General features: G+C 43.3%; 1 protein-coding gene across 1 annotated transcript in view; it reads right to left on the bottom strand.

The window, feature by feature from the left end:
* The window catches only part of CREM (cAMP responsive element modulator), a 68,447-nt gene extending 53,561 nt beyond the window's left edge, over positions 1-14,886 (bottom strand). The window contains exon 1 of the mRNA XM_087823940.1: positions 14,433-14,886. Within this exon, the coding sequence (XP_087680066.1) occupies positions 14,433-14,639 (207 nt within the window). The 5' untranslated portion in view covers positions 14,640-14,886. The remainder of the gene's footprint in view (positions 1-14,432) is intronic.
* Positions 14,887-16,213: the final 1,327 nt, after the last annotated feature.

Here is a 16,213-nt window from a genome sequence, read left to right as displayed (position 1 = left end):
GGAAAATTTTAAAATATTTATTTTGACGTACATTAGTAATTGCTTCCATATAATTCCTGGTACCAATAGCCATTCTGTATGTTGAACTGTAATTTTTGGACCAAGAATATGAGAAACCAGAGCTTTATAATTATGTCTATGAGATGATAAGGAAATCAGTCTCATTGCCTTTGGTAAAATCAATTTACTGAGTGTTTTCATGGCAAGAAGCCAGTTAATTATACTCACCAAATTTGAGACCACCATTCTTTACTATTTTTTGTGTATGGTAAAAAAAATGAATGAAACTTGAAATCTTAACAAGTGTAAGTGTACAGTACAGGAGTGTTAAGTATAGTCACACTGTTGTGAAACAGATCTCCAGAACTTTTTCACCTTGTAAATCTAAAACGCTATACCCATTAAACAACAACTCCCTTGTTACTCCTTCCTTCAGCCACTGGCAGCCACCATTCTACAATCTGTCCCTATGAATTTGACTACTTTTAGATATTTTATATAAGTGGAATCATCAAATTTTTTTTAGTCTGACTTATTTCACTTAGCATAATAAGAGAGAGTATTCATGCACATATACAGTCCTATATAGTAACTATATATAGCACATATTACTTTTTGCTAACTATGGATTTTCCAAGGTAATGCCCTCTGAAATGATCTGGTTCAACACTGAGTACCTATGTATTACAAATAATAAAGAGTACTTAATAAAATCTAAAACCAGATTGTCTGGGATCTAATCTTGGTTCTGCCTTTTACTTACGAGTGACCTATGACAAATTATTCAGCCTCTCTGTGCCTTATTTTCCTCAACTACAAAGGAGAATGAAAATAGTACCTTTCTATAAAGTTGCTGTGAAGACTGAGTCAATGTGTGTAAAGCACATAGAACAGTGCCTGGAAAATACTGAGTATTCGATAAATGCTCCAATTTGTTATTTTTATTATTTTTCATTTCATTTCGATTAATCTTACATTAACTTTTTTTGTTGTTATCCTCACCTGAGGATATTTTTTCCATTGCTTTTCAGAGAGAGTGGAAGAGACGGAGGGAGGGAAGGCGGGAGGGACAGACAGAGAGATAGAGAGAGAGAGAGAAAGAGAGAGAGAAACATCAATATGAGAGAGACACATCAACTGGTTGTCTCCCGCATCTGCCCCAACTGGGGCAGGGAGCAAACTGCAACCCAGGTACCTGCCCTTGACTGGGAATCAAACCTGTGACCCTTCAGTGCATGGGCTGACCCTCTAATCACTGTGTCACACTGGCCAGGACTTAATTTTTTAATTATATTAACATATTCATTTCATCAAATCTGCCAAAATAGAGGTCTTCTGCTGCATAGAATATACCCATTTAAAGGCAAACATTTTTCCTGAACTATTTCTGCTTGCATTGTCTTCATCTGATATTGTCTCTTAATACATTCAATACCATAACCAGGCTTTTCTCTTCCATGACTTTTTGGAGAACTGGAGTTTTATCTCTGATAGGGCTTAAGAAAACTCACATTTCTGAAAAGCACTATTAAGATGTTGTCATCACAATTAATCAATGAAGTGAAAATTTCCCAAAGCCTGTGTTTTCCAAATGTAATTCCTTTAATGGTATGAGGTTTACAAAGGTTGTAGTAAAAAAAAAAAATAAGAAAGTAAATAATCTCTGAATCTTATTCAAATAAGAAACTACAAAAGTGTTTCCCTTTTTCATATTCCAATGTCCTGTCTTTTATTGTTGTTGTATTTTTATTGTGGTAAAAAATACATAACATAAAATTTACCATCTTAACTGTTTTTCAGTGTACAGTTCAGTGGTAAGCATACTCATCTTGCAAACCTGAAACCTTAAGCAACAGCTCCCTTACCTTTAGTAGGAAAAATCCAAGAGGAAGATAAAAAGAATAACTGCATTTCCACCGCTATTCTCCCATCACTGCTAGTGACAAACTACCCTTTACTAAAACTAAGAACGTTAACACTAAACAAAAAGTACCCAAATATCATAGAAAATCATTACAAATGACAGAAAACATTTAACTATCTCTCAAACACTAGAACAAATTTGGATACACTGTTTTGTGATTATAAGTATAAAAACAAAATCTTTTTCCGAAATTTGACTTTGATTGCTTTATACCTGTTGAAATTACCTTTGAAACATCAAAATTTATTCAAAGCAAAATATTATCACCTTTAATACACTGAGATAAAAAACATAGAGTGCATTCTAAAGCCAAAAACTAACCCTTAAAGAAACCTATTAGCTATTAAGTACAAAAGTTTCAAAATATTGCCCTGGCCAATGTTTCTCAGTGGTTAGAGCATCAGCCTGTGCACCAAAGGGTCACGGGTTTGACCCCAGTCAAGGGCATGTACCTGGGTTACAGGGTGGATCCCTGGCTCCAGTTGGGGCTGGTGCAGGAGGCAACCAATCAATCAATGTATCTCTCTCACATCAATGTTTCTCTCTCTCTCTCTCTCTCTGTTTTCCTCCTCCCTCCCTTCCACTCTCTGAAAAGCAATGGGTAAAAAAAAATATATCCTCGAGTGAGGATTAATCCACCTCCCCCAAAAAAGCACAGGTGCACAACAAATTTTTGTCCAAACTGAACAAAATGGTCACTAATACTAAACGTTCACAATTACTTTTACATATGTTCCTCAAACCTTGAATTACGTTCAAGGGCGAGTTACATTTCAAAGGAGTATATTTTCTTGAATTAGTTGCCGATTTAACAGTTATTGAAAAAAATTCACTCACTTTTTCTTCCAACTTTTGTTCATTTTAGAGATAATTCTAAGTGAATACAACATCGTGTTTAAAAAATTAAATGAAACCAGAGAAGGAATACATAAAAGTAAGGAACAGAAAGAAAGTCAACAATAAAGTGTTAATTTTTATTTCAAAATCTGAAGAGAAACATTTTTCTCCTTTAGTAAGAATCCCTCGAGTAAGGGAATTAGCATACTGAAGTCTAAAAAACAAGATTCTATTAAACACTGAGCTTAAACTAGACCTACTTAGGTGACAGTAAATTATACCAAATCACCTAACACAATGCAGACCATCTTTAATATACAAATATGATGTTGCTGACCCATTATCAATAGCAAATGTTGCTTGGGTTTGTTGTTTTCTGATAGTCATCCACCTCCTTCCTGGTCTTAATTAGAATCACCAAAGCAATGAGAGTGCTATTTCAATTTTTCACCAGATTGAAATGGAAAACATACAACTCATATATTAAAATGTACCCTTGTTAAATCATTCCTACTTCAATCCCACTGCATGCCAGGCCTGCTTTATTCTGAAGTGCTTCTTTACATCCTATTTGCATTTACAAGACGGAGGATAAGAAAGGAGATTAGCAGATATAATCCTTGAACAAGTTCCTACTGGCTTTCTCTGCTCCCTACAGTCTCCTACTTTCCAAAAATACACAGGTCCTCCAAAAGGTTAAATTTTATATTGGAACTAATTCTCTCAAAGCATGATGCTGACCTTGATGATCTTCAGTGTCTCCTTCCAACTCTGTATCTTGTGATTCTGCTCCTTTCATCTTTTCTATCTTTTCTGAAACCTTGGGAACTGGTCATTTACAAAAGAAGACTTACTGAACTTTCAGGCACTCAGGCCTGAAAGGCTCAATCAACAGTTACAAAAAAAAAGAAGCTCCAGAAAGGTAGTTTTAAAGTGTGTCCTTTTCAGTGGCTCCATGTGGACTACCTTGCCCACCCAGATCTTCGTGGCAGCGTTACCAATTCCCAAGAGATTTGGAACAAAAATTCAGAGTATCATTACTGTTGTTTTCAGAATAGATTGTACATTTGTGAGATAAATGGAAAATGGGAAATGGAGTGCATATTATGCAAAGGAATTATGTTTAATTTTATTAGGTATGATCAGGACATTTGGTTATATAAGATAATGCCCATAATCTTTTAAGAGTTCCATACCCAGAAGTAAGGAGGAGTGAAATGACATGATGTCTGAGATCTGCAGAGCTGCTTAAAATACTTTGACATAAAGAAAAATAGAGAAGTTAGATGGGGCAAGCGCTACAAAACTTTTTAAATTATTAATTTTATGTATATGAGGGAGCATTCTTTTACCCTGTATATGTTTGAAATCTTTCATCACAAAAGAAATGTTAACTTCCCATTATCCACTTAAAGATTATATTATTTCCAGAGAATGTGTGACTATTTTAAAACAGCTTATATATAGTAATTTTGCTTTTCATCATTTTGGCTTTTGGAAAGGGTTTCCTCCTGGTTTGGTTATTTAAAATAGACTCTCCAATTTATTACCAAGAGTTTTTCCAGGGGGTCAGGGGATGGAATCTAGTCTTAATATATCAACACATACACTTAACAAACAAGATACCAGTTAATTAAAAGTAAATCAATATTGAACAAAAACAAAAAAAAAACCTGAGGAAAGAATACCAAGTCACAATATTTAACCTCAACTATTTGCCACCCCAGGGTTTGTTTATGGTGTAGGGGCTAAAAATATATTAATACTTTTCCTCCCACTGAGGCAGGAACCAGCCATTTTAGGAAGATTCCCCATTTCAGGTACCAGCTTACCCGCCTGAATGTACATGTGACCTTATCTGACCTCTGTAACCCCGCCCACTATTTTCGGGCCACAAGCAGGCCCGACCTCCGGCCCTATAAAGCTGACCCAAGCCCTTTGTTCGGGGCCCAGAATTTGGAGACTGCCTCCTCTGGGACCGCATGCGTTAATAAAGGTCTCCCTTCGCCTCCTCCGGTGTGCGGCCTGAGTCTTTTCCGCTACATTTTGGTTCCCTGACCGGGAAACGACTCACGCGTGCAGGCGCTTTGCCACCGGTGAGGGACCCGCGGGGGGTCTGCGGAGCTCAGAGGCGGGAGGGAAGTGCGCGCCCTGGTCTTTTCGGGTCCGGCCCGTCCAGAGGTCCGCGGACAGCCACCCGCGGAGTCCACCCACCCGGGCTGCCGGGGGAGGACGAATGGATCCGGACATGGGACGAGATCTCTTCGGAACCGGTGAGTGCCCCGGGGACCAGGAGCCCGAGACCAGGCCCACCCTCCGGGTGGAAGGAGAGACTGATCACCTCTCTTGGCCCTTTGGCCACAGGCAGGGACATCCTATCAGGCAGGGATGTCTAAACTCGGTTGACTGGAGTGTGAGTGTGAGTGAGTGAATGTCTGTGTGGCTCCACGGGCGCTCGCCCACGGAGTCTGAGTGGGCCCCAACCTGCGGTTCCGTGGTGACCTCATACGGCTCAGGGCAGCGTCAGACTCTGGGGGACCCCGTCCCTCCCTGCGAGTCTGATCCGAGTCAGGGGTTTATACTGACCTGCCAAAGCTAAGAGGCACCTAAATCCCCGCGATCGGAGCGGCCAGGTGGGTGACCTGAATCCCCCTCCCTTGTTTGTCTGCGCCGACGTGGGAGGAAGGGCTATGGGGGGACCTCGTCGACGGTATTAGGTTGTATGCTTAGGAACTTTGACCGGTTCAGGGCACAGGACCCCTCGATGACCCCGGATCAGCTCGACACTTTCTGCTCGGTCGAGTGACCATCATTCGGGGTAGGCTGGCCCCCTGAGGGAACTCTTAATCTGGGGATCATCAGGGCAGTACACCTAGTAGTTACAGGGAAGCCAGGACATCCCGACCAGTACATATACATAGACAGGTGGCAGGAACTAGCCCGGGAGCTACCGAGCTGGCTTCAACAGTGCCAGAAACAGACACCCCGAACCGTCGGGGTCGCTGGGGCCAAGAAGAAGGCTTACAGAATCCTAGTGGCCCACCCTAGGGAAGGCCGGCACCCGGCAATCTACAGGAGTGACCCAGAGGAAGAGCCGCCATTTAGCACGTCCCCGCCTTACGCCCCAGAGCCAAGAGCCCCCGAGCCGAATGCTCCGGAACCAAAGGCCCTGGAGCTAGAAACCCCCCCACCGTCAGTTTCACCACAGTGTCAGGCGGAAGCAGCCCCAGCCTCACCAATGGCAACCAGATGCCGTCCCAAGCTGGCCCTACAGCTACCCTTAAGGGAGACCCAAGGGCCCCCGCAAGTCGGGCCCGATGGGACTGAGCTACCAGGGCGTACGATAGTCTACTATCAGCCTTTCACTACCACAGATCTCCTCAACTGGAAGCATCACACTCCCTCGTACTGTGAAAAACTGCAGGCCTTAATCGACCTTATGGAGTCGATTATGCAGACTCACCGGCCCACGTGGTGCGACTGCCGGCAGCTACTCCTCACCCTGTTCAGTACAGAGGAGCGCCGCGCATACTCCAGGGGGCCCTCCAATACCTGGAAACCACGGCACCAGTGGGGACACTAGACCCGGCGCAGTGGGCCAGAATGGCTGCGCCTGAAGTCCAGCCCGAATGGGACCGCCACACCGAAGAGGGCAGGGCGGCGCTGCAGAGGTATTGAGAAGCCGTGGGGTCCGAGCAGGAGCCAGAAGGCCCACCAATATGTCTAAAGTCGCCAATGTGACCCAACGACCAGATGAATCCCCGGGAGATTTCTACGAGCGACTGTGTGAGGCATACCGAATTTATATGCCATTTGACCCCGAGGGGCCACTGGAAAAGGGAGTGCCCAACAGGAAGAAGAAGAGGCAGATCCAGGGCGCTCCTCAGCCTGAGACTCCCGCCCCAACTCTCCTCAGCCTGTCCGTCATGGACTCAGACTAGGACAGACCGGGCTCCCTGAATCTTGGCCCCCATGAGCCCATGGTCAAGTTAACTGGGGGGCCAAACTCTCCCTTTCATGGTAGACACAGGAGCTGAGCACTCCGTGGTACCCACTGCCATAGCCCTGTCGGGGCGTGAGATCTCCATTGTAGGGGCAAGCGGACTATCGAGTGACCCGAAGAGGTTCTGCCAAGCCTGAACAGTAGAATTAGGGGGCCATCAAGTAAGACATGAATTCCTGTACCTCCCAGAGTGCCCAGTCCCACTCCTGGGACGGGACCTGCTGGCCAAACTAGGGGCCCAGATCTCCTTTCAGCCATCGGGGGAAACCCACTTACAGGTTGGGGTACCATCTGTGATGGCAGTCCTCATTCCCAGGGGAGAGGAAGGAGCACCGCCCCTATGAGAAACTAGAAAGAAACACTAGAGGCAAAACCCCTACCAGCTGGGTGGTGGGCGCAGAGGGCAGAACTGTGGGCATTAATCAGGGCCCTAGAGTTGTCGGAAGGGAAGAAGGTCAATATATACCCAGATTCCCGGTATGCCTTTGCCACTGTACATATCCATGGCGCCATCTACCGGGAGAGAGGACTACTTACTGCCGAGGGGAAGGACATTAAAAATGGGCTGAAGTACTTAGGCCGCTAGAGGCAGCATGGGCTCCGGCCAAGGTGGCAGTAATCCATTGCCGAGGGCACCAGAGAGAAGGAACAGAAATAGCAAAAGGAAACTGGCGGGCAGATCGAGCGGCTAAGGAAGCAGCCCAGGTGCAAGTGCCTCAGCCAGCGCTCCAGCTCTAGAAGGAGCTGTGTTAGATCTCAGTCCTACGCAATCGGACTATGCTTCTGAGGAACAAAAGTGGGCGATCCAGACGGGGTGTACTCAGACTAGGACTGGCATCTGGGAACTGCCAGATGGGCGGCTGTATGTGCCCCAGACCCAGGCGAGCAATCTAGTGAGGCAATGCCACACCCTGACTCATCTAGGGAAAACGTCCCTGGAGGCCTTGCTAAAGAAATATTACTACTTCCCCAACCTGGCCAGCATATGTGCTACCACTATGGCCCAGCGTATAACCTGCATGCGGAACAATGCTGCTCCACGCCCACAAAGGACCTTCGGCATTCAACACAGGGGACAGCAGCTCTTTGAGGGCTTGCAGGTCAACTTCACGGAAATAAAGCCAAGCCGGGGTTACAAGTACCTGTTAGTCCTTGTCTGCACCTTTTCGGGGTGGGTAGAGGCTTTCCCCACCCGGACTGAGAAAAGCCGAGATAGTAAAAGCCCTTTTAAGAGAAATAATTCCCCGCTTTGGACTGCCAACCTCCATCGGCAGCAATAATGGGCCAGCCTTTGTCGCCAAAGTCATCCAGGAGCTAGCAAGGCAACTAGGAATAACCTGGAGGCGTACAGACCTCAAAGCTCAGGGAAGGTGGAGCGGATGAATCAAACTCTGAAGGAGACACTAGCAAAATTCCATCAAGAGACTAACCTGCCATGGCCTGATTTACTCCCCTTAGCTTTGTTCAGGGTTCGAAATGGTCCTAACTCCATGGGTTACACACCCTTCGAGCTCGTGTACGGGCGACCACCAGCAATATTGCCCATCCCGAGGGGAGAACTACGAGTAATCAGGGAAGCCAAGCAGACTAGGCATCTCCAGAAACTGGGGAAGACACTAGAACAGGTACACAAGGCTGGACTAGGCCCAGACCCAGTCCCTAGAGGGGGGCCAGCGCACCCTTTTAAGCCAGGAGATTACGTGTGGGTTAAGGATTGGAGGAAGGAGCCACTCCAGCCAGCTTGGACCGGACCCCACTTAGTCATATTAACAACCCCTACTGCCCTTAAGATTGTAGGAGCAGGGGTCCATCACACCCGAGTCCAGAGGGCAGCCGATCCTGAGGTCAACGGAGAACCTGAGGACTGGCCCCAGCCGCGGCTACCCTCCTTGAAACTAAGGAAAGGACCGACCCACGAATGGATCATTGTCCAGAATGGTACCTCGCAGCTGCCGGGCTTCTCGCCACAATCTTCGGAGTAGTTCTGGTGGCGATGGCACCTCAGGACTGGAACCTGTGGGGTTTTGCTTGTTTGTGTGGATATATAGTTTGCTTCCTATAAGTGCCCCTGCCATTATCACAGTTCCCCGGTGCCAGTGCAGCACCCCAAGAGAGAGAATAAGACTCTCGGGTATGGTATCGTATGTAGTTGAAGGAAGCCCCTTTTCCTATAGTACTGACATGCCACCAGACTGTGTAAAACCAAACAAGGCTCAGTGTACCTGGAATAATAAGGTCTACTGGACAGGGGTCATGCAGGGAACTAGGGGCTACCAGGCTCAGAAGTGCCAAGGATGGACCACCTGGGCGGCAGGTATGTTGGAACTAATATGGCCATTAAGTAACACAGAAAGTAAAGAATTAAAAGAAAGCATACAGAGAGGCAGAGAGGAGGTTAGTAACTGGAATTGGGGCCTAGACACTCAGGCCTGGGTCCGGTGGCTCGTTCCGTTAACTGGGCCCGTTCTTATCATCCTAATAGGAATATCTATCGGGCCGTATGTAATTAGAACGGCCATCCGGACCCTAGAAACCACGGTTACCAGAAGGGCCACCGCCAAGATTCTAGCCCTTCAGCAGGTCCATTATCGTAGACTCTGGGAAACTGAAGACCCAGAGGAGAGGGACATGTATCATGATGCAATAATTGCTGCAGAAACAATAGCATCAGAGGGGGGAATGAGGCAGGAACCCCCGCCATTTTAGGAAGATTCCCCATTTCAGGTATCAGATTACCTGCCTGAATGTATATGTAACCTTATCTGACCTCTGTAACCCCGCCCACTATTTTTGCGCCAAAAGCAGGCCCGACCTACAACCCTATAAAGCTGACCCAAGCCCTTTGTTTGGGGCCCAGAATTTGGAGATGCCTCCTCTGGGACCGCATGCGTTAATAAAGGTCTCCTTTCGCCTCCTCCGGTGTGCGGCCTGAGTCTTTTCCGCTAGACCACCTTCTAAGTTCTTTTGTCTGGGCCAATAACTAAATTAACAGGAGAAAATCAAAGCTTAATTCATGCACATGGGGAATTCACATAGACATGATTAATACATAAAAATTCCAAAGACAGTGAGGCAACATTGGGTATATAAACGTTTTTGGACAAGGGAGAAAAGGGGGAGACGACAGGGTACTTGATTTCAGAAGTGAGAATGGTGATTTACAGGTAGTTGAGGAAGAGCAGAACACACAGGGTAGAAAATCTTGCTAGGTGACTCAAACAATGGGACATAGAGAGCACCTAGCTAATAGGTGCCTGCCTGAAGCCCTCTAGTTTACAACACTAAATTCAAATTAGGCTAAGGCAGCATCCAAATGTAGCGGAAAAGACTCAGGCCGTACACCAGAGGAGGCGAAAGGAGACCTTTATTAACGCATGCGGTCCCAGAGGAGGCATCTCCAAATTCTGGGCCCCGAACAAAGGGCTTGGGTCAGCTTTATAGGGTCGGAGGTCGGGCCCGCTTGTGGTGCGAAAATAGTGGGCGGGGTTACAGAGGTCAGATAAGGTCACATGTACATTCAGGCGGTAACCTGATACCTGAAATGGGGAATCTTCCTAAAATGGTGGCGGTTCCCGCCTCACTAAGATCTCCTTCCTGAAGAAGGTTTCTCTTCCTTACTCTCTTAGCCAGGAAAGGGGGGAGGGTGTAAGTTTCTTTCTGAGTCTTGCTTCTTAATAAACAGCTTCAAATCAATATCCTAAAAAGCAACTTCCGGGTGGCAAAACTTTGGTCCGTTCAATGGCAACTCCTGCTTCCAGCTCTTTCACATTATCACCAGGGTGACTTCTATTTACTTTTGAAAAGGCTCCATTTATAGCTGGGAAGTTATAAAATAGAAAAACTGAAAACTACAGCTTCCTTTGGTGCACTACTGCCTCCTGAAATGGGCCAAGAGGAAGCTCAAGTTTTCAGATCTTCATAAATGGAATGATTTGCAGAGTAAACTTGACTAGCAGATGCTTTGTAAAGGCCAGAGCACACAAAACTACTACTGTTAGTGTAGGTAGCTAGGTATAAACAAAGGAAGGAAGCAAAGGTAATCAGACATTATTAAGCATAATAAAGTAGGGAGCTAAATCAGACAATATGACTAATTAAGCCTGGAAGTTACAACTTCAGACACCTCGGGATCACAGCATTGCCCCGCCAAGAGGATTAACAGCTTTCCAATCTCCCCAGGGTACAACCTGTCTACTGGCTGGACTTGGGGGGAGAGATGGGAGAGGCAGGAAGAACAATAAAGGGGAAATTCCTCTGCTGAACTCTGCCCAGTAAAAGAAAAGATGGGGGGAGGGGTGCTTTTATTCTGAGACATATGCAATAGGAGCTAAGATGGTCACCATAAAAGCCTGTCTCTCTAGCCTGGGAAAAGGATCTGATCAGATAGGGGACACAGAACCCCGAAAGAGCTAGATCTAGGAAATGGGGTTGGTTAGGGAGAGAGCCCAAAACAAGCCAGAGAAGGACTGGGAAATTCCTTATTTAGTTTGAAAGAGCACCCAGTCCTTCCCAAACCCAAGATAACATAATCCAAGTTTAACAAAGGCAAGCTCGCTCTCTCTCGCTCTCTCCTCCCACCCCCCCTTAAGATGCCATTCGGGCACGTTCTCTCTCAGTGACAGCCCCGAAGGCCTAGCAGCTGCCTGAGGCCCAGCAGCTGCACCAGTTCCAAGGGCGTGCCTGGGTGGGGGGAATAGAAACAACACTAACTGGACAGGAACAAAGGCTAAACTGGACTACGCTTTGACATGGACTCAACCAAAGGCACAGAATTTGTGGACCATGGCCTTTCTTCTGGACTTGATGAAAACAGTAGGACAGAGATGAGACCCTGGGAACCTGGGGGCAGCCTTCTATTTCTATTCCGGTAAACTTTACCACTACATCTCATCCTCCCATGCGTGGGTCTCCCAAAATGCTTTTCTTGTGACTCCGTCGAAGGACCTCATTTCCACCGAAAAATGGCCAGATGCAAACGATCAAACTGAATCTTTTGGTCACAACTTTTGTTCCCAAACTACTTAATGATAATTTGAGCATGTAAAAAGGAAAGCAGTATAAATTCCTCGTTTTACAAAACTGAATTAAATCTAAAACATTTGGGAATTTACAGTTCTCTAGTTTGAAAAAAATGAAATAAGTGACAAGTAAATACATTGACATCAGGAATTATTCAGAAGTCAGTCACTTTTAGCATACATTATAGGATTAATTAAGATTTCAGTTTGATTTCTTAATCCTTCTGTTATATAATGTTGCATAATAATTAATACTCATAAATGAACAACTTCTGGCATTTAAATTGGTAATTATGTTTAGAAAATTTTGACTGCTGAGAATTGTATCCTAATTCTTCAAAAAATCATGATCCATGCATGACACTGAGGATAACTTATATTTAACCAAAATAATAGATGAATCAGCATACAGATTACTTCTTAATCTCTTAACATTCCTAGTATGTGAAAGATAAAAACCATAATTTATTTTTGATCAAATATTTAAAATATATAAAAATAATTATATAGCAAGTTCATGAGCTTTCTATCTAGATTTAATAAATATCAACATTTGATAGATTTGAGATTTTGGAAGAAGGATTATAAATGTAAACCACAGGCTTCATCTAGTTGTGATGCAGCCTTCTCAAGTCTCTATCTCCCCCTTCTATTTGTTCAAAACACTCCTAATTTTCCCACATCCCATTTCTCACTTCTTTGTCCCACAGATCCATCTTTCTGTTATTTCACAGAAAAGTTTCTTGAAGAATCTATACTTCCAATTTCCACTTCCTCTCCCTCTTATTTATTCTCTAACCTACTAAAACGCAGTTTCTGTTCATTGGACTCCTCTCTTCAATTCCAAAACCTCATAAATCCAAGGTTATTTCGCAGAGTTCATATTATTTGACCTCTTTAGCACTTCTGAGGCTCACCCAGGCTGAAGGTCCTCAGAATTGCAAATTATCATCTTTAGACAATGGAGATCTATTGTTTTGACTGTATAGGCCCAGAATGCTGGGGGATAGGATTGTGTGGAGGTCAGTGAGCCAGTTCCTAAAGGGAGGGAAGTGGAGGCAGAAGGAAGCTTTGCCTTAGACTACCACTTCAGCAAAGAAGGGCAGAATTACAGCCCAGGAATCATAAAAACTCTAGAAGATCCCAAATTCATGAAAAAATATGTGTGCATTCTGTGCTAGTCACACAGACAAAGAAGACTAAAGAATATACACCAAAATGCTAACAATGATTATATTTCCCAATGTTAAGATTAGGGAGAGATTTTATTTTCTATATATTCAGTTAATTTTCTACAATGAACATGCTCCCCCCCCAGTAAGAAAAGGGGTGCTTTTTTTTTTTTTTTTTCTTAAATAGCAATGGTCTGCATGCCTGCCTTCCAGGGTAACAAAGAAGGGTGTTGCCAGGGAGATGCAGTTCCACAGAATACTTGGGAGGAGAAAACCCCTGGGGAGAGAGAGTGGGTGTCAGGAGCTTAAAAGAGTTAACAGAAACAGACTGGGTGCATGGGGCCCATGGAAGAGAACTCATGGGAACCAGTCTGTCCTGAGACAAGCCAGGAAGTGCCTGGCATGCCCCCTGAGCCGTCTAGTCAGCCATCAGGCCCCCTTATATTCTCCCTACAAGATACTGTGGAAATCTCACTGCTGCTCTGTCCCCACACTACCATGACTCCACCCAAATGGTATCCCCACTATTGGCTCACTGACTTCCAAACCAACTTAACACAGCTGTTAAGTGTGCTAAACACAGTGAACACTAGAAAATATTTCAAGAATATTTAGAATACAGGATACTCTACACTCTCAAGTGTATACAACCTTCTGCTGACCTTGCCCAGCTCCAATTCCCTAGCCTCGGTACCTGTAGTTCTCTAAACACAGTTTTTCCTAGACTAGAATTTTCTCCCCTATCCCTACCCACCTGGCAAACTCCTACACACCATTTACATCTAGCTCCAAAATAATATCCTCTGCAAAGCACTCCTAGTCAACTGGCTGTTCCCTCCTCTGTATGTTTTAGTGGTTTTGTACATCTTCTTGCTATCATCATTCAAATATCCATCTATTCTACTAAACGAGAGATACTTAAAGCCAGGAACCACATGTCCCCATGAATCTAGAATAGTGCCTAGATATATACTGGGTGTACTCAATAACTATTTGATGAACTAAATAAATACATGAGGTTGTTTTTACTACATATTTTTATAGATATTTCAGAAATAAATTTTAGGAGCTAAAAACAAATTTTAAGACTTAACTAAAAAGAAAATAAAGATCAAACCAAATATACACTGGGCAAATGGTAAGACTTCTGCCATATTTACAGCTAAGAATGTAAAACTATAGCAACTTGGAATTACCAAACTTCTCAAATAATAAAAATTTGAGGATTACATATTGTGGAGAGGTTTTTATTTTTCCTTTGCATAGCGGAGGAGGGAGCACTGCAAAGTGTCTATTATAATGCAAAAGTAATTCAGTTATATAGATTCTCTTCTAAATCAAATCAGTCAGAATAGCTGATAACCAGGGAACAAAGGAAACTTAAGATCAGTTGCAAGAAAACAGAATCTAAACATAATTCTCATTTCCACATAGTTTAGCTTTTATCAGTGCTTGCCTATTGCCTATAGTGAATTTACCTGAGCTAAAGTACGGATTGAATTTTGACCAGTCTGGGCCTGCACATGTGCAGATTCTCTCTCTGCCACAGAATCTGTTACACTTCCATCCTGCTGAGATTCAATTGTTTCCATGGTCATTTGTCTGAAAAGACAGTAAGAAGGAAGAAACATTAAGGTCTTAATCTGAAACATTTCTCTGCTTTTACCTATCTTTCTGGTACTCATTCCAAATGTATTAGTTTATTTTTTCAAGAAATAAGTTTAGTGGCAGAGTCCTAACTCTCCAAACTTAAGGTACCTCCTCTGCTTACTGGATATGGACATTACCAAGGAAGAACTGCAAAATGTTTTATGGAAATTAGCTTATTAAAAAACTTTTGTGGCCTGGCCAGGCATGGCTCAGCGGTTGAGCATCAACCTAGGATCCAGGAGATCACGGTTCAGTTCCCAGTCAGGGCACATGCCAGGGTTGGGGGCTGGATCCCCAGTCGGGGAGCATGCAGGAGACAGCCAATCAATGACAACTCTCTCATCATTGATGTTTCTGTCTCTCTCTCTCCCTCTCCCTTCCTCTCTCTGAAATCAATAAAGATAGATTTTTTTAAAAAAATGTTTTGAATCTTATAATAAAGTCTACTTGATAATTATTTAAGTCTTGTAGTACAAATGAGTGATAAAATTAGTTTTTATTTTACATAAAATCTATGATTCTCAAAGCCAAATATATCTACTTTATAATATGATGTAGTATGAAAGAATTTTGCCACTGTCCAAATTGAATGCATTATAATTTAAAGATGTGTCTAGCTTTGTCAGCACTAAGTATTTTCTGATAAATAAGTCTCTCAACTGAATCACTCAGAACTGACCACCTGTCCTGCAGCTCCCCAGTTACTTAAAAAGAGGAGAATCTAATTTTTTTCCAGGAAAAACTTTTGTATTAATGTTTTTCATTTAAGTTAATGATTTCTACATGGAGTCTTTCCAGATAGAAGGTAAACCTTATCAGAATAAATTTTACCCTACTAAAATGCAAACAAAATAAACAAACTCAATTTTTTTTACTCCCTACTATTGTACTGTAAATCTTTTTAATTGTCAGTAATACAATGTGCCTTTTTTCCATCTTAGAAGTCAAAATATGTATCAAAAAAGGATGCAGTCCACTTAGAACTTTGAATTAAAATGTCCAGATCTTTTTCCCAGCTTTAAATAGTTGTCAGATCCTAAAGATCCTTCAGTTAACAGTCTTTCACTTAATACCTTTTTTTGCATTTCAACAGCCACTGCCTACCTGAATTCAAGCCTTCCACTCTCAAACTTGTGGGTTATAGTCTATACTACACCTACAGTTTTCCAAAAGTATTTGACCACCAAAAACCCTTTTCCACAAAGCATGTCCTAGCAGTAGTATTTTGGAAACAACTTGAGAAATGCTGTCTTATGCTGTTTCTTACACCTTTATTAAAAGCTCTCTTAAGGTTCTGCCAAGAACTTGAGTCTCAACTCAAACATTACATATTGAAAGGCCTTCCCCAGTAAACTCAATTCATTTTAGAAACATTCATTTAGCAACATCTACATGATAGGTCTGAAAATAACAAGAGTGGGTTAATTATAACCCTTGCCCTGAAGGAATTTGTTCACTAGTTGACCCTTGGTTTTACAAGTATGGTCTTTGGGCAACCCAGATCAGAATTAACCACCATACTTGTAAAAAATAATAATAATAAAACAGATTCCCAGGCCCAACCCCAAATCTACTGAAACAAACTTTCTGTGGGTCTATTTTTTTATAT

The sequence above is a fragment of the Miniopterus natalensis genome, chromosome 1 (assembly GCF_054644295.1).
Source record: "Miniopterus natalensis isolate mMinNat1 chromosome 1, mMinNat1.hap1, whole genome shotgun sequence".
In the NCBI taxonomy this organism is placed as follows: Eukaryota; Metazoa; Chordata; class Mammalia; order Chiroptera; family Miniopteridae; genus Miniopterus; species Miniopterus natalensis.
The sequence above is the reverse complement of the archived record's forward strand: the minus strand, read 5'-3'. Positions and strand labels throughout refer to the sequence as shown.